The 18,125-nt window shown below is 48.7% G+C and overlaps 1 protein-coding gene across 1 annotated transcript in view; it reads left to right on the top strand.

The window, feature by feature from the left end:
- Positions 1-18,125, top strand: part of LOC137305962 (zinc finger protein neuro-d4-like) — a 63,108-nt gene that overhangs the window by 16,512 nt on the left and 28,471 nt on the right. Inside the window, exons 3-7 of the mRNA XM_067974933.1 lie at positions 3,688-3,795; positions 8,579-8,706; positions 9,938-10,027; positions 11,189-11,267; positions 11,925-12,091. Of these exons, the coding sequence (XP_067831034.1) occupies positions 3,688-3,795; positions 8,579-8,706; positions 9,938-10,027; positions 11,189-11,267; positions 11,925-12,091 (572 nt within the window). The remainder of the gene's footprint in view (positions 1-3,687; positions 3,796-8,578; positions 8,707-9,937; positions 10,028-11,188; positions 11,268-11,924; positions 12,092-18,125) is intronic.

Below are 18,125 nucleotides of genomic sequence, written 5' to 3' on the forward strand. Positions count from 1 at the left end.
TGCGGCCACCAGTGTTTTAAGATTATTTTGCATCGGTTACAAGGTGTGACATTTGGCATGTGATATATTACTAGCTGAGTTCCTGTGACATTATTCATGGTACATCAAACGATACACTTTTCTTTAAGGACAGGGGCATTATGCTTTATAACACACAGTGTCTTAGTCTGCTGCCAATATAAAGCACGTCCCTTTAAGGCCTCAAGATCTAAATGCTGTTAAGTTAACATTGACTGTTATGTAAATGTTGGGCAGGATCATTCAGAGCTCAATTGCTTTCCATGCTACAAGTTAGAAATGCAAGCTGAGCATGCCATCTTTTTATATATTATTATTTTTACTGATAATATACACTATTGAAAGTCTTGCATATTCTTATACACATTACTCTTCCTCTGCCATGTTTTTTGAGCCACGCTTTTAATATCAATGGTTCTAATGTGAAACCCTATGTTAACATGTCACTTGTTTATAATGGGAAAACTGTATGTCAACATTTGCCTGTCACACTGTTATGACAGACCTCCTGCCACCAGGTGGCGTGATTGCGCCTCCCCTGTTCCCACCACCCACCTCCTCTTGCTCCTTTACTTTAGACCTGTTGTCATTGTGCCTTTGGCCCATTCCTGTCCTTCATTTCCCACTCACACTACTCCTGCACTCCCAACACTTTCCATCCCACTCCTACCTCACTTCTCAGCACCCCCAGGCTGTCTCTGGACGCACTCCGTCACTTCATAGCTTCCCCCGCACCCCTCACCTTTTCTGCCTCTCACCTCTCCACCCTCTCTGGTCACTCACTCTGCTGTACTTCAAGCCCACGGCCGTTGCTCCTTATTTAGTTTATTAATTACTCCCCTCGCTGTTTCTTCTTTAATTATTTCCCCTGCTGTTGCCTCCATTAAAACAGAGAGATAGGAAGAGAATTCACATGAGTAGGAGGCAGTTCTAATGCAGATCTTGAAAAAAAATTCCAGGGAAATTAATTTTGTTTCCCTCCTTTGTTTGGCAGCCTCCACATTATTTGATTAAGGTTTCCTGTCGCCGTTTTTATTAAATTAAGTCCTCTTACTGTTCTTTTTATTTAATTCCTACTGCTGCCTTTTTAAAAAAAATGTTATTAATTCCTCCCACTCGTCTCCACACCAACACAGAGGAATCAGGACCTTGTTTTAAAAGTGTTTTTCCCATAAAAAATAAAGCCATTTTAAAACTTATTGATCTGTGGCTGTTTGTTTATTCAACATGTTCCATTAACTCATTCCTCCCGCTGGATAGCCCCGTGAGAAATGGGCTCGAACTTCCCTCAGAACCAAAATCCCACACACCTGGAATCTCCCTCATTGCCCCACTTGTCTCCCTATCTCTCTCTAACCTCCTCCAGCCCTACGACCCTCCGAGATCTCCGCGCTCCTCCGATTCTGGCCTCTTGCGCATCCCCGATTTTCATCGCTCCACCGTTGGCGGCCGTGCCTTCGGCTGCCTAGGCCCTAAGCTCAGGACTTCCCTCCCTAAACCTCCCCACCTCCTCTGCTTACGTTCGCTGACCAGGCTCAGGAGTAAAGAGCACCCGGTTGCCATGGAACCCGTACCCCCGCCCCCCACCCCCTTCCTGGGGGAGAGAGGAGGGGCGAGAAAAGGGGAAAAGAAAGTAAGACAAGAAAAAATGGCTCAAAAAGAATGATATTAAACTTGGACCTCTTCCAATTAGATACTTAAGTTCTAGTCTTAGCTAAGATGCTGTTGTTACTCAGCAGGCACTCGGTTACCAAGATGGCTGCCTGGCGACCTCAGCTGACATTCATGGGTTCACCCTCTGGTTCCTGCACAGTTTACTGTTGTTAGAGTCTGTATCGAACAGAGATGGGAGACCTTCATCCCATCAGTCGGGGCTAGAATCAGACTGAGGATCCCCCCCAGAGGTGAAAAGGGCCGTGTTGTGACACACTAATGGGAGTCCTTTACCGCAATTAGACTCTAGGCTCCCGCTGAACCGTGCCGTGAGGTCGGAGGTCGGCCACAGGCCCGTGCAGCCAGCGATGTGAATATTTAACTGGTTTTAATTAAAGCAAAGCCGAGAAGCCATGCCTCAAGCAGGTAATTTGATTTCTCCTGAACTACAGGCCTGACTGTGCACCTCCCAGTACAAACGTGCCCGGATGCTGCCACTGAGAGCTGATGAAAAGCACCAAAATAAATTCCCAAGCAACGCACTTGGGGGACAGACTTTCTGAGGAGATCCCAGATCAGCTCTCCTGGCTTCCAATGTCCGATGTTGAAGGCAAACCCCTTCCCAACGAGAGACAGGGCAAAAGAGATTTGTAACCTGGGCAAGAGATGGCTTGGAACAGGAGGAGGCCATTCAGCCCCTTGAGTCTGTTCTGTCATTCAATTAAGTCATGGCTGATGTATATCTCAACAGCATTTACCCGCCTTGGTTCTATATCCCTTAATACCCTTACCTAACAAAAATCTATCAATCTTAGTTTTGAAATTTTTAATTGAGCTCAACAGCTTATTGGGGGGAAAGTTCCAGATTTCCACTCCCCTTTGTGTGAAGAAGTGCTTCCTGACATCACCCCTGAACGGCCTGGCTCTAATTTTAAGGTTATGCCCCCTTGTCCTGGACTCCCCCCACCAGAGGAAATAGTTTCTCTCTATCGACCCTATCAACTCCTTTAATCATCTTAAACCTCAATTAGATCATCCGTTAATCTTCTTTATTCAAGGGAATACAAGCCTAGTCTATGTAACCTAGCCTTATAATTTAACCCTTTTAGCCCGGGTATCATTCTGCTAAATGTGCGCTGCACTCCCTCCAAGGCCAATATTGGGCTATTGAGCAGAGGGTTCGTGTGGTGCTGTGCCCTTCAAGGATTTAAAGCACAGCTGTACCTAAATTGGCAATAAAATGGTCAAAGCAAACTACAGCAGTGCAATCGGAAAGTTTGCCTGTGACATTGGGGTTGGAAACTGGCACAAGGATTCCCCCAGATAGTTTAGGAGACTTGTGTTATTGTTTGGTTCTTTGATTCTCTTCCCATTCCTGATCCCATGTCCTCTTGCTGATTTTCCTGCCCCATTGACTGCCTCCTGGTCAGTACCCAGGGTATATTTGACCCCTTTGCAGGACTATCTTCCTCCCCATTGCACTTGCTGTAACACGGTTTTGGTTGCAACATAAATCTATCTATCATTTTTTTTTAAAATTACATATGTGCACATTTCCTTCAGCCATCACCAAATATAGAATCATAGAAAGGTTACAGCATGGAAGGAGGCCATTCAGCCCATCGAATCCCCGCCGGCTCTACGCAAGAGCAATGCAGTTAGTCCCACTCCCCCGCCCTTTCCCCATGGCTCTGCAAATTTTTTCCCTCCAAGTACTTATCCAGTTCCCTTTTGAAGGCCATGATTGAATCTGCCTCCACCACCCCCTCGGGCAGTGCATTCCAGATCCTAACCACTCGCTGTGTAAAAACGTTTTTCCTCATGTCGCCTTTGGTTCTTTTGCCAATCGCCTTAAATCTACGTCCTCTGGTCCTTGACCCTTCCGCCAATGGGAACAGTTTCTCTCTATCCGCTCTGTCCAGACCCTTCATGATTTTGAATACCTCTATCAAATCTCCGCGCGACCGTCTCTGTTCTATTTAAAATATCTGACCTTGATTCTTTATCTCTTCTTAGGGTTGGCCCCAGGACAGTTGTACACTTACCCTGCTCGCTGCTGGCGTAAGAAAAGACGCCTGAATATCCTGGAAGACCCACGGCTAAGACCCTGCGAAATTAAACTCGGTAAGAGGGTTATTTTCTTGCTGTTTGATTTGCTCTCTAATTAGGGGGAAAATGATTTAATAATTTTATTTATCTTTCATTAACTTTTTGGGTTTTTTTCCCCACCTGTGGGATGGGGCTCAAGCAAAGCGGCCTACTGCCAGGCCTCAGCCAGTGCTGGTCCTGAGCTGGTTGCTAGGAAACACCTCAGGCCTAATGTGATTTTTGTAAAATAATATGTACACTTAGTAAAATAATCATAGATACGCTTTTCTGTAAAAAATATGTTCCTGTCCACAAACCTTATTTCCTGTTGCCATGATTTTTGGTCGTGCTTTTCTGTCAACGTTTACCATTGTAAATTCCTATGTCAACGGTCACGGTGTAGTTACAGGCTTTAGCCATTAGGTGACACTGTGGAGCAGTTTCCAGAAGTCTCTTTCCCAACTCTGTCGCCATCTTGTGTACATATATTAAAAAAGCACCAACTGATTGTGGGCAATTTACTCGTAAACTAGTGCGCGTTGGGTGTAAAAGTGGCAGTTGTGACCTGGCGGAATAGTAAAGATTTGTGCACGGGTCACAAGAAGCCAGATAAAGCGCGTGACCGATCCGCCATCTTGTGCGGCAAGAGCGTTGAGTCATTTCCAATCCAGAAGGACGGATTTTCTGAGCTGGCATTGCCCGCGGCCTGCGAATGTCACGGAGTCGCAGGCAGCGCGCCCACAGTTCTCCAAGGTGGGCAGTCGAGGGAGGGGAGGCTCCACGGTAGTAGCACCAACTCAGAACTGTGTACCCCCAGAGTGCGAAAAGGACTCGCGGCCTGCAGTTCAGTCAGTCAGTCAGTCAGAAGTTCCCTAAGTAACAATAAACGAGCTGTTAGTCCTTCTCAATAATAATAATAATAAAAAGATTGTCCTGTCAGAATCTTCATTTTCTTGCCAGAGTCTCCAATGCAGCCGTTCATACCTAGTGTCAGGTGGAAGTGATGATTGTACAGTGACGGACTCTGTTACGAGTTTAATAGACTGATAGTCTCGATGTGTTGGATGTGAACAGATTTCGACGAACACAACAGGCCTTAAAATGACTCTCTTCCCCCAAAGAGCTGTTGAGGCTGGGGGGGTCAATTGAAAATTTCAAGACTGAGATTGATAGATTTTTGTTGGGTAAGTGGGTATTAAAGGTTATGGAACCAAGGCGGGTAGATGGAGTTAGGATACAGATCAGTCATGATCTAATTGAATGGCAGAACAGGCAGGAGGGGCTGAATGGCCTCCTCCTGTTCCTATAACTACTTCCAGCATGAAAGCAGGAACATGGGGCCGGAAGCCAGGGTCTACTCCAACCTTCTGGAAATGGCCTGTTCTCATTATTATCGGGCTCCAACACTTGGGGACTTTATTTCCCAGTTTCTGCCCTCCTCTCCTGAAGGTTCTGGGACCAATTTTTGCCCGCTGTCCACGTAGGAATTGCGAGACGAGAAAGGACCAAGGTCCATCTAGTTCGCCTTCTACCCATCCCGGTAATCGCATGATACAACGATAATGGAGTTATTGACTAATCATAGCAATCAATCTCTATCAACGAGTCGACAACAGACCCAGACATGAGGTGAGGAAATCCCCAGTGGTGGAGAGCTTTGGGAACCAGAGGTCCAAAGTCACCTGTTCCTCCCGAGTACGTTACACTCACCACATATCGTAATTCAGCCCTGAGTGATTAAGAGGCCGGAAGACAGATAATGTGCTAAGAGCACGCAATTTTCCAGGGTCATCTATTGGCTTAATTATTCACAGATTTGGGACCGCGCTGGGATGTGGCATTGGAAAATTGAATGCAGTTGAAATTTAAAGGGATGCGGACAGTTAAAGGGAAAGGCCAGAATAGGGGGACAAAAATTCTTTGTAACGGCTCAAAAAAAAGAAGCGTTTCCACTCGTTGGTAGCCTTTGCCAAGGCTTAAGGTGGAGAGGGCAAAAATAACAGGAAAAGGGGGTGTGTTGGCACGAATCCAAGGGCAGGTGGCAGAGCGCCCAATCGCCTGTTTGGGCCCATCGGATAAATTGACAGAGGCAGCAAAACTGTGCCAATTAAAGGAGACGTGGCCTGTCCTGTCGGAGGATCGAATCACCACAAGAACATAGATTGAACAGGCTGGGGCTCTTCTCTCGAGAAAAGAAAAGGCTGGGGGGCGACCTGACCTTTAAGATTATGAAAGGGTTTGATGGGGTGGACGTAGAGAAGATGTTTCCACTTGTGGGGGAGACCGAAACTAGGGGGCCATAAATATAAGACAGTCGCTAATAAATCCAATCGGGAATTCAGGAGAAACTTCTTTACCCAGAGAGTGGTGAGAATGTGGGACTCGCTCCCACAAGGAGTAGTTGAGGTGAATAGTGTAGATGGATTTAAGGGGAAGATAGATAAAATACATGAGGGAGAAAGGAATAGAAGGATATGCTGATAGGATGAGATGAAGTAGGGAGGGAGGAGGCTCGTGTGGAGCATAAACACCAGCATTGACCAGTTGGGCCGAATGGCCTGTTTCTGTGCTGTTATTTCTATGTAATTCTATGTGCTGTACCTTTAAGAGCCTCTTGTCACTACCACCAGGGCTGAGCGGTTTAGCAAATCATTGATAAATCCATTTGATTGATGAACCATCCCAGAGCAGCCGATCAGTGCTTCACTCTCTAATTGATCAGTTTTTCACTTCGAACTGAAATCCAGTAGCTTGTCGGCACTTGTCCAGTAGCGATTGTCGCCCCCCCTTTAAGAATTGCCGAAGTGGATTCTGCCTCCTCCGGGACCTGACTAATAACTGATCGGACGTTTAATTAACAGACAACAAATTAGCGCCTCATCCCCTCTGAGCGGCTGCGAGTTAAAGGTTCACGTTTAAAGGGGAGGCGGGCAGGAGCGACACTCTGTGGATAAACTGCATGCATTCAGGAGCGAGGAGTCGTTACTGACTGCGTTACAAGTGTGGGGTTGATTTTTTAAAATTCAATCCTTTTTCTCCTCCCCCTCATGCCCTACCTCCATTTTTTTTCCCCTCATCTCTCTCGAGCATTGGATTACACTTCCACAGGTCACAGTCACCTTCCTATCTCAGCCAAATACCCGTTCCTCACGCCTGGACAGAGTGTCAGCAGGCCGTGGGAGCACCACAACCAAGCTTTATCCTCACATAGAACGTACAGCACAGAAACAGGCCATTCGGCCCGACTGGTCCATGCTGGAGTTTATGCTCCACTCAAGCCTCCTCCCAACCTACTTCATCTCACCCTGTCAGAGTATCCTGTCATGAACTGAGAGTCCACTTATCAGCAAGAATCACTAGAGAGATATTAAGGTTTTTTTTCCCCTGCCTCCCCCACCCCTCCCGACCTTCCCCATCCTGGTCGCAATCAGGCCCAGTCCTGGGAGTCGCAGCTGAGGCCTTTCTGGTCTGTGTTGCTCCGTTCCACATTAAGTGTAGTTATCAGACCCTCCCCTATCTCTGTGACCTCCTACAGCCCTCCGAGATCTCTGCGTTCCTCCAATTCTGGCCTCTTGCACATCCCCGATTTTAATCGCTCCACCATTGGCGGCCGTGCCTTCAGCTGCCTAGGCCCTAAGCTCTGGAATTCCCTCCCTAAACCTCTCTGCCTCTCTCTCCTCCTTTAAAAGGCTTCTTAAAACCTACCTCTTTGACCAAGCTTTTGGTCACCTGTCCTGATATCTCCTTATGTGGCTCGGTGTCACATTTTGATCGATGATCGCTCCTGTGAAGCGCCTTGGGACGTTTCACTACGTTAAAGGCGCTATATAAATGCAAGTTGTTGTTGCTGAATGATTCCGGGGTTTAAAGGGTTAAATTCGAGGCCAGGTTGCACAAACTTGGCTTGTGTTCCCTTGAGTTTAGGAGATCGAGGGGTGATCTGATCGAGGAATCATAAGAATTAGAACATAAGAACATAAGAAATAGGAGCAGGAGTAGGCCAATCGGCCCCTCGAGCCTGCTCCGCCATTCAATAAGATCATGGCTGATCTGATCCTAACCTCAAATTTAAATTCATGTCCAATTTCCTGCCCGTTCCCCGTAACCCCTAATTCCCTTTACTTCTAGGAAACTGTCTATTTCTGTTTTAAATTTATTTAATGATGTAGCTTCCATAGAAAGGTTACAGCACGGGAGGAGGCCATTCGGCCCGTCGAGTCCGTGCCGGCTCTATGCAAGAGCAATCCAGCTAGTCCCACTCCCCCGCCCTCCCCCAGTAGCCCTGCAGATTTTTTCCTTTCAAGTACTTATCCAGTTCCCTTTTGAAGGCCATGATTGAATCTGCCTCCACCACCCCCTCGGGCAGTGCATTCCAGATCCTAACCATTCGCTTTGTGGAGTTTAAAATGTTTAAAAGGATTCGATAGGGTAAATATGGAGAAATTATTTCCTCTGGTGGGGAATCAAGAATGAGGACGCTGGGAGTCAACTGGAGGTTTCAAGACTGAGATCGATAGATTTTTGTTGGGTAAGCGTATCGAGGGATATGGAGCAAAGGCGGGTAAATAGAGGTGGTACAGATCAGCCATGATCTAATTGAATGGCGGAGCAGGCCCGAGGAGCTAAATGGCCTCCTCCTGTTCCTAACATTCCTAGAATATTTAATAGGGCGCTGTAACGTTAAGTGTGTGATCACCTTGTTTCCCTTGGTGACGTCTATGGTAACACCCAATCACTGCGGCATCAGAAGGCCGAGTACCAAAGCCTGGGGCCATCAGCATTGCGTCCAATGCCCTCTTTTCTCGCTCTGTTTGCTCAGATACTGAGGTGGCCCTGAAGAAGGAGGGCCTGTTACCCGAGGGACCAGCCTTGGAAGCTCTTCTGTGTGGAGAGGCAGTGGAGAAGAAGGCAGAGACTAAAGACGAGGAGAGCATTAGTGAATGCCAGGTAGGTGCCCCTGATAATATGGGGTTGGGCGATTGGCCACTTGACCATCCTGTTTAGATTGTGATGGAGGCCGAAGGAGATGATAGACTCCATTCCGCAGTATTCCCATCACTCGCCTTGGCGATCAAAAAATGGTGATCAGATATTGGTGAACACCATCAGCTGTGGCTCCGTGGGGAGCTTTCTCTGAGTCAGAAGGTTGTGGGTTCGAGCCCCACTCCAGAGACTTGAGCACTAAATCTAGGCCGGCACACCCAGTGCCAGTACTGAGGGAGTGCTGCACTGTCGGAGGTGCCGTCTTTCGGACGAGACGTTAAACTGAGGCCCCCGCCTGCTCTCTCAGATGTATGTAAAAGATCCCATGGCTGCTATTTCGAAGTAGAGCGGGGGGAGTTCTCCCCGGTGTCCTGGACCAATATTTATCCCTCAATTAACATCGCTAAAACTGATTATCTGGTCATTATCACATTTCTGTTTGTGGGAGCTTGCTGTGCGCAAATTGGCTACCGCGTTTTCTACATTACAGTGACTACATTTCAAAAAGTACATCATTGGCTGTAAAGCGCTTTGGGACATCCTGAGGTTGTGAAAGGCGCTGTAGAAATGCAAGTTCGTTCTTTCTTATTTGTGAGGGTGGGGTCGAGAGGCCCCGTTTTGTGAGGCCTCATTCCGTCAGCTCACTGCCCTCTGATTTTCCAATGTGCCAAGTCCTGCCACCACACGGGGCATTGACAAAATTTAGCCCAGGGTCTTTTCTCTGGCCTTTTCAAGGCCTATGTTGTAGGCCCATGCCGCAGGCTGTCACTAGTGTTGCCAACCCTCCAGGATTGTCCTGGAGTCTCCAGGAATTAGAGATTAAACTCCTGGAACACTGCTTCCAGCAAAACCCCGGAGTAAAACTATTGCGGCATTAAAATAAAAAGTTTTTTTTTCATTTTCGTTAATTAGTTGTAAAAATATTGGAGATGGGGAAGAAAGGATGTTTGACTGATGGTCAAGAATCATCCAATCGGATAAAAGAGAGACTGTTCGCTTTCCAATTGGCCGTGGGAAGGCGGGGCCTCATGAGGATGGACGTGTCGGGCGACCAATGGCGGAAGTGCCGGGGGCGGGGCGGTTGGAGGCAGGCAGTCATGTGACAATACCTCCAGGGCTACGTCAGCCCGAGTTGGCAACCCCTGAGCTGTGACCTCGTCTCAACAATGCTCTCAAACCTGTTTTTCTTTCCCAGAGGATTCTGGCGAGCGATTTTCCTCACGAAATCGAGGCTGATGATCTGGAGGAAGATGTCCCAAAGCGGAAAAATAAAACCAAAGGAAGAGTAAGTTGTTTTTTTTTTAATTTTAGGCGTGCATTTCAGTGCGGGGCTTCGCGATCATTGTTATTGGATGGGGTTGTGGGGCAACTGGGAGCCAGAAGACAAGGCCCTTAGAATTGGGGGGGATTGTTTCCCCTGCCACCCGCCATCAGACCATAGGGGGGGGATTAGGAAGTCATATGACTTCTGTCGGGCCTGTGAAAAGAGTAGGAGAGGGGATGAGGTAAATCTAGAAACAGTGGCACCAATTTTGAGATTTGAGGGGAACAAATTGCAGGGCTATGAGGAAAGAGCATGCGCGCAGATCACTAAAATGTGCAAAATATAATCAAAAAGGCTAATGGAATGTTATCCTTTATAACTAGAGGGCTAGATTGTAAAGGGAGGAAGTTTTGCTACAGCGACACAAAGCCCTGGTTCGACCACATCTGGAGTACTGTGCACAGTTCTGGGCACCGCACCTTAGGATATATTGGCCTTGGAAGGACTGCAGCGCAGATTAACCAGAATGTTACCAGAGTCCCAAGGGTTAGATTATGAGGCGAAATTACATAAACTAGGCTTGTATTCCCTGGAATATAGAAGGTTAAGGGGTGATTTTGATTGTGGTTTTTAGGATTTTGAAAGGAATTGATAGGGTAGATAGAGAGAAACTTTTTCTGCTGGTGGGGGAGTCTAGGTCAAGGGGACATAACCTTAAAATCAGAGCCAGGCCATTCAGGAGAGAAGTTAGGAAAGACTTTTTCATGCAAAGGGTGGTAGAAGTGTGGAACTCTCTCCCACAAAAAGCAGTAGATGCTCGCTCAATTAATAATTTAAAATCTGAGATCGATAGGTTTCTGCTAGCCGAGGGTATTCAGGGATATGGAGCCAAGGCGGGTGGATGGAGTCAGGTTACAGATCAACCATTAACTCATTAACTCACAGGCTTGAGGGGCTGAATGGCTTGCTCCTGATCTATGCTCCTAAGTGGGACTAATTGAATAGCTCTTCCAAAGAGCCGGCAAAGGCACAATGGGCCGAATGGCCTCCTTCTGTGCTTTATGATTCGAAAAGTCAGTAGGTATGCACGTCTCGGGGCTTAAGATAAGACTGTATTTCACTGCGAGACGCAGACACTCTGGGCTTAAAGGTAACTCCAGACTTCTTTGCCCTCTCTTCCAGACTTGTGGCATCGGAGGAATGAGAAAGAGACAAGATCCAACGTCACTGGAGGACCGAGACAAGCCGTACGTCTGTGACAGTACGTAGACCCCTTCATTGGAGGGTGGGGATAGCAAGGAAATCACTCAGAGAGGGTCTTCCACCACCTTGGGACGTCCCAAAGAGCTTTACAGCCCACAAAGTACTTTTTGAAGTGTAGTCACTGTCGTAATGTAGGAAACACAGCAGCCAATTTGCGCACAGCAAGATCCCACAAACAGCAATGTGATAACGAAGATATCATTTGCTTTTTAATGATGTTGGTTAAGGGATAAATATTGGCCCAGGACACCTCCCCTGCTCTTCTTCGAAACAGTGGCCGTGGGATCTTTCACACCCACCTGAGAGGGCTGACGGGGCCTCGGTTTAACGTCTCATCCAAAAGACGGCACCTCCGACAGTGCGGCATTCCCTCAGTACTGGCACTGGGAGTGTCAGCCTGGATTACATGCTCAAGTCTCTGGAGTGGGGACTTGAGACCCATGACCTTCTGACTCAGAGGCGAGAGGACTACGGACTGAGCCAGGGCTGACACCAAAGACTGAAGCTCAAGTGATTGAAAAGGATAAACTGCAGCGACAAAGATGGCTGTTTATTTCTTGCCTTTTTTTTCGGGGGCGGGGAGGGGGGGGGTTGTTCCCGCTGGTTTTCGCAGTATTGAGGCAACTAATGTCCTCTCCCCTTTTTGTGCACGCAGTCTGTGGGAAACGATACAAGAACCGCCCAGGCCTGAGCTACCACTACACTCACACTCACCTGGCAGAAGAGGAGGGGGAAGAGGAGCTGGAACGACACACATTACCCTTCCATCGGAAGAACAATCACAAACGTAAGCCTAAAAGTTCACTTCATGTAAAATCCTCGGTGATGCAGTGTGGCGCCGTTACAGGGAGTGTGTGCCGGTGGGATCATTTCCCCAATTAAAGCCTCATTCGTACCCCAGGGGTCGCTGCTCTTTGTCTGAGGGGTACATCGATCGATGCAACACTCAAAGGGCCTGCTGGTCCAAGGATCGCTGTGTTGTAGCTAAGGGTTGCCAACTCTGGTTGGACATGTTCCTGGAGGTTTCATCACATGACCCCCTGCCTCCGACCGTCCCGCCCCCCCGTGCTCCTGCCATTGGTCAGCCGACACGTCCATCCTCGTGGTGCCCAGCCCCACACTCCCACCATTGGTCGCCCGACACGTCCATCCTCGTGGTGCCCAGCCCCAGATTCCCACCATTGGTCAGCCGACACGTCCATCCTCGTGGTGCCCAGCCCCAGATTCCCACCATTGGTCGCCCGACACGTCCATCTTCATGATGTCCAGCCCCACACTCCCACCATTGGTCGCCCAACACATCCATCCTCGTGGTGCCCAGCCCCACACTCCCACCATTGGTCGCCCGACACGTCCATCTTCATGATGTCCAGCCCCACACTCCCACCATTGGCCGCCTGACACGTCCATCATCGACACACCCCGCCTACCTATGGCCAATCTGAAAGCAAACAGCCTCTTCATTCCCCGATTGGATAATTCTTGACTGTCAGTCAAACAGCCTTTTCTCCCCCCATGTCCAATGTTTTTCTAATGAGTAAACAAAAGTGTTCAAAGGACCTTTTTGTTTATTGCCCCTATAATTTTGCTCCTGGTTGTCCTGGAGATTAGTGCTTAATTCCTGGAGACTCCAGGGCAATCCTGGAGAGTTGGCAACACCTATACCTGGTTCAAGTGGCCATTGTTCATGTGAGAGCTTTGACGGTGAGCACTGATGGACTGTTCGACTGTGGAGGCCATCTTCGTTGATCCTGATATCAGCAGGGCTCACGGCATCGGGGTTAGGAAGCAGGAGACTGGTTTTACCCCCATTCCCTAACCCAGAGATGCTCCAGACAATCAGAACGGGATCAGGCCTGGGACTTTCCTACTCAGACGGTGACTTTACCTCCCGGCCTTTGGGACAGCTGTTCAGAAATTTCTTAGGGGTAAATAAGAGACCAAGGGCAGTAATTTTAACCTAACTCACTGAGTGGGAATCCCATGGGACAGGGTGGAACACTGGTTTTACATCCCGCCCAATGTTACTCTCCACTGACTATTGGTTTAGATCCAGTGTTGCACCCAATCCCATCAGTTTCCCAACGGGCAGGTTAGGTTAAAATTGACCCATCAAAAGTCTGTTTTTTGAAAATGATAGTTAATTTTTTTCCATCTACATACAGTTATATTACACGAGTGTCTCGATAGGTTTTACTTGTGCACAGCACAAAAGTCAGCTTCCATAAGCAAGCAGAGGCGTCCTATGTACTGGAACGTGACCTGGTTTCTAAACTATCTAGGGCAGCAGGTCACCAGGTGAACTGTGAACACTTTCACAATTGGGTTATACACCAGAAATAGTGTGTGATGCCACCATGTATTCCTGATCTCTCTAACTGACAGAGAATGTGATGCTAACAGGCCATATAGTTCAGGCTAAAAGCTACTAATTGGTATTTATTAAGAAGTAAGATTACACAGAAAGCAAGAGCAAATGACAGTGCCTCACGTCATCTGTTCCGAAACAATAAAAGCTTCACAGGTCTAGCAGTTCTCTTGAGTATGTTTGGACCAGGAATCCACGCAAAACTTTTATGTGAAAAATGGTAGCTCATGGAGTTTCATATTAGTCCTGACTTGTGTAGCGGTACAGATATATAAGAAGACTGCAGAATATGGGCACTAAACTGTTTGCATCTCACTCTTTGCTTTGATGTCAGGCTGGCATAAGAGGGTATCTTGCACAATTAATCAAATCTGCTTCACTTTGAATTGCTTTTTGCAGTGACAGACCTGTTGATCAAATCAGTTTTCCTTAGGTTTCCTGATGCAATTTTCATACCTTTAGAATAAAGCAGAGCTGCCACAGTGGGTAAACATCTTTTCCCCCCTCCCAGTGATCACAGGTAGTCATAGATTCATACAGCACCGAAGGAGGCCGTTCGGCCCATCGTGTCTGTGCCGGCTCTTTGTGAGAACTATCTAATTAATCCTACTCACCTGCTTTTCCCCCGTAGTCTTGCGAATTTTTCCCCTTCAAGTATTTATCCAGTTCCCTTTTGAAAGCCTCGATTGAATCTGCTTCCAGTGCCCTTTCAGGCAGCACATTCCAGATCATATCAGCTCGCTGTGCAAAAAAAAAATCTCCTAAGTTCCCCAAAGATGGAATTTTTGCCAATCATTTTAAATCTGTCCCCTCTGGTTACCGACTCTCGTAACAGTGGAAACGGTTTCTCCCCATTTACTCTTTCAAAGCGGCTCATAATTTTGAAAACCTCTATTAAATCTCCCCATAACCTTCTCTGCTCGGAGAAGAATTGAACTTCAAATAGGTTCACCTGCTGCACAGGAGATCCAGCTCAGTGAATTGTGGTAAAAGGTGAAATTCATTCCATGATTAGATTTTAATTTTCTGGTTTACCTACCTGAATATTCAACATTTTTGTATAGTATGAAATTTAACATTAGACAGCAGGCAGATTGAGCATAGTCGAGGTGCTGGACCTTGGATTAATAAAGACTACGTGTCTCGAAAGGTTCCAAAGAGGCAACAGGCATGTTTGCATTTAACCTATCAGCGGCCTGGGATAATTGGAAACGCAATGGGCTGTAAATATGTGTAATTGCCAGCCTGGTGATCAATATTAATCATCATTAGCGTCTTCTAATCCTAGTTATGCAATCAACAGAAGCAGAGGTGAGTCAAGCCTCTTCGCAATGGGCACTTACATATCAGACAGTGTTGTTTATTCCTCACCTTCGCCCAAAACAGAGTCAAAGACGGCAGAACATCTCTCCCAGAAACCATTTTAAATCTGTCGCAATACTGGTTCACCTCCTTCTATACAAATCTACATGTTGTTAAAAAATCTTTCATAGGGGCAGGCGCTTCCTGTCAGCGAACCTTACTTCCCGTTGTCACGATTTTCCTTCATGCTTTCCTGTCCTACTTTCCCATTCAATTTTTCTATGTCAACTGTCACAAGTAGTTACAAACTCCGGCCACTAGGTGTCTCTGTGGAGGGAGGTCCTGAAGTCTCTCTCTCTCAACTCCATCGCCATCTTGTGTATATTAAAAAGAAAAGCTACAGGCTGGAAGCTAATCGAAGGGTTCGGATGGTGCCCGATCCCTGAAAGATGAGGTTTTTTTGTATTATTCAGAAGTCCAGATGAAGTGGCGAGGCCCAGGGTGCAGGGAAAACAGAGGAGAAGACCAGGGCACTAATAATTGGCTGGTTTAGGAAGGAGAAAATCAGCCAGGGTTTCCCACTCTCGGATCCCTGTCGGCCCATCACTGTTGACTGTGACGCCTGCTGCAGTGGAATTGCCTGTGGGCACTCACATGTGATCAGTGGGCAAGTTACTGGAGGAGGTCTGGCATCTGTGGAACCTGTAACCAAGTGAGGAAATTGCACTTTCCGAGGGGGAGGGAAGTGGCCAAAAGAAACCTTTTCTCGTTTGTTCAGAAATGCCTTAATTATGCAGATTTTGTTTTAAAAAACCGCACATCCACTCAATCCTAGTCCATCGGTGGTCACACTTCATTAGGGACACAGCAGAATCGTTTCAGGAATCAAACCACTTTTGTGTAATACATTTCTGTTAAATGCTTTCTGCTGTCTGTCGCTCAGTCGAATTGCTAAGCTTAGCATTTTTAAACAGGCTGCAGATTTGCAAAGTGTTTTTTCATCTGTCGATGATAGAAAATCCAGTCTGATCGGAGGGGCAGAAATCCAGGCTGAGCTATGATTCCCCGCGGGAAAGTGCTAACACTCTCACTGGGGAACCTCACCCCAGTGCCCATTCTTCTTTTGTGAGCCCAGATAGAGAGTGCTGTTCGACCATGGGGGTTTCACAGTTAAGCCCAATCCAGTCCTCGCGCGATGCCCATGTTGCCAACATGGGAGTTACCGGACGGTGATCAGGAATAGGTCGCCTGGCTGATTGTATTTTCTTTCCACTCCCCTAGCCTAAAGGCTGCTGAGGCTGTGAGACCCCCCCCCCAACCCACCCTCAGTGTGGGCGTCTCACTCGACAGGAGTGCGGATTGGAGAATCGGGCAGGGGGTCAGTGTGCCTAATTCACGGTGCTCCCGATTGTCTGACCGTTACAATCAATGGCTGGAAAATCGGGAGCCCCGCAAATCTGGCGTGCTGCATCCCATGGCTGATTGTCCGATCTGTGTGAGTCTCCCTGCAACTGAGGGACCAGCCAATGGGGTCAACGGACTTAAGACTAGGGATTGAACCTTTCGAGTGTGTATGTTCCCCTTTGGGGGGGTCTCAGTGATTAATCCGCTTGTTTGATGCTGTGACAATGAAGAATAGTTTTTGTATCTTCCCTTGGAGAACAGTGTGAAGTGGTGGAATGATTCGTAGGCTGGTTAACAGTCTGACAGGCCGCGACGTCAATGCTCTTTCCATGGCTGTGACCATCTCTATACCGGCCGATAGCAGGGGTTAGTCCTACAGGGGGGGAAGGTGTTATGGGGCTCCCACAACCCGTACGATGAGGCGGGGGCCAGCCACACCCACCGGACACGAGAATCCCGCTGGATTCAGACCAGGAGCTCCGGTCTCCTCCCCCGGGACTGTCTGGAGCTCCAGTCTCCACGCCGGGACTGTCTGGAGCTCGGTCTCCACTCGTCGGGACTGTCTGGAGCTCGGTCTCCACTCGTCGGGACTGTCTGGAGCTCAGTCTCCACTCGCTGGGACTGTCTGGAGCTCAGTCTCCACTCGCCGGGACTGTCTGGAGCTCAGTCTCCACTCACCGAGACTGTCTGGAGCTCAGTCTCCACTCACTGGGACTGTCTGGAGCTCAGTCTCCACTCGCCGGGACTGTCTGGAGCTCAGTCTCCACTCACCGAGACTGTCTGGAGCTCGGTCTCCACTCGCCGGGACTGTCTGGAGCTCGGTCTCCACTCGCTGGGACTGTCTGGAGCTCGGTCTCCACTCGCTGGGACTGTCTGGAGCTCAGTCTCCACTCGCCTGGACTGTCTGGAGCTGGGTCTCCAGTCGCCTGGACTGTCTGGAGCTCGGTCTCCACTCGCCGGGACTGTCTGGAGCTCCAGTCTTCACTCGCCGAGACTGTCTGGAGTTCGGTCTCCACTCACCGGGACTGTCTGGAGTTCGGTCTCCACTCACCGGAACTGTCTGGAGCTCCAGTCTCCACGCCAGGGCTGTCTGGAGCTCGGTCTCCACTCGCTGGGACTGTCTGGAGCTCAGTCTCCACTCGCTGGGACTGTCTGGAGCTCGGTCTCCGCTCACCGGGACTGTCTGGTGTTCGGTCTCCTCCCCCGAGACTGTCTGGAGTTCGGTCTCCGCTCGCTGGGACTGTCTGGAGCTCGGTCTCCGCTCACCTGGACTGTCTGGTGTTCGGTCTCTGCTCGCCGGGACTGTCTGGAGCTCCAGTCTCCACTCGCCGGGACTGTCTGGAGCTCGGTCTCCGCTCACCGGGACTGTCTGGTGTTCGGTCTCTGCTCGCCGGGACTGTCTGGAGCTCCAGTCTCCACTCGCCGGGACTGTCTGGAGCTCGGTCTCCGCTCACCGGGACTGTCTGGAGCTCGGTCTCCGCTCACCGGGACTGTCTGGAGCTCGGTCTCCGCTCACCGGGACTCTCTGGAGCTCGGTCTCTGCTCGCCGGGACTGTCTGGAATGGGATTTGAACCCGGTACCTTCTGACCCAGAGCCGGGAACGCTACCACGTTTGAGAACTGCAAATCCTGTGTGGTGATAGGAGGGCCACGGAGGCTGGAATCGAATCACGCGCGAGAGATGGTGATGCAGCACCGAGGATGAAGGGACTGAGTTAAAATGGGAGACTGGGTGAACTTGGGTTATGTTCCCTGGAGATGAGGAGGTTCAGGACTGGTCCG

This window comes from Heptranchias perlo, chromosome 41, assembly GCF_035084215.1.
Source record: "Heptranchias perlo isolate sHepPer1 chromosome 41, sHepPer1.hap1, whole genome shotgun sequence".
Taxonomy (NCBI): Eukaryota; Metazoa; Chordata; class Chondrichthyes; order Hexanchiformes; family Hexanchidae; genus Heptranchias; species Heptranchias perlo.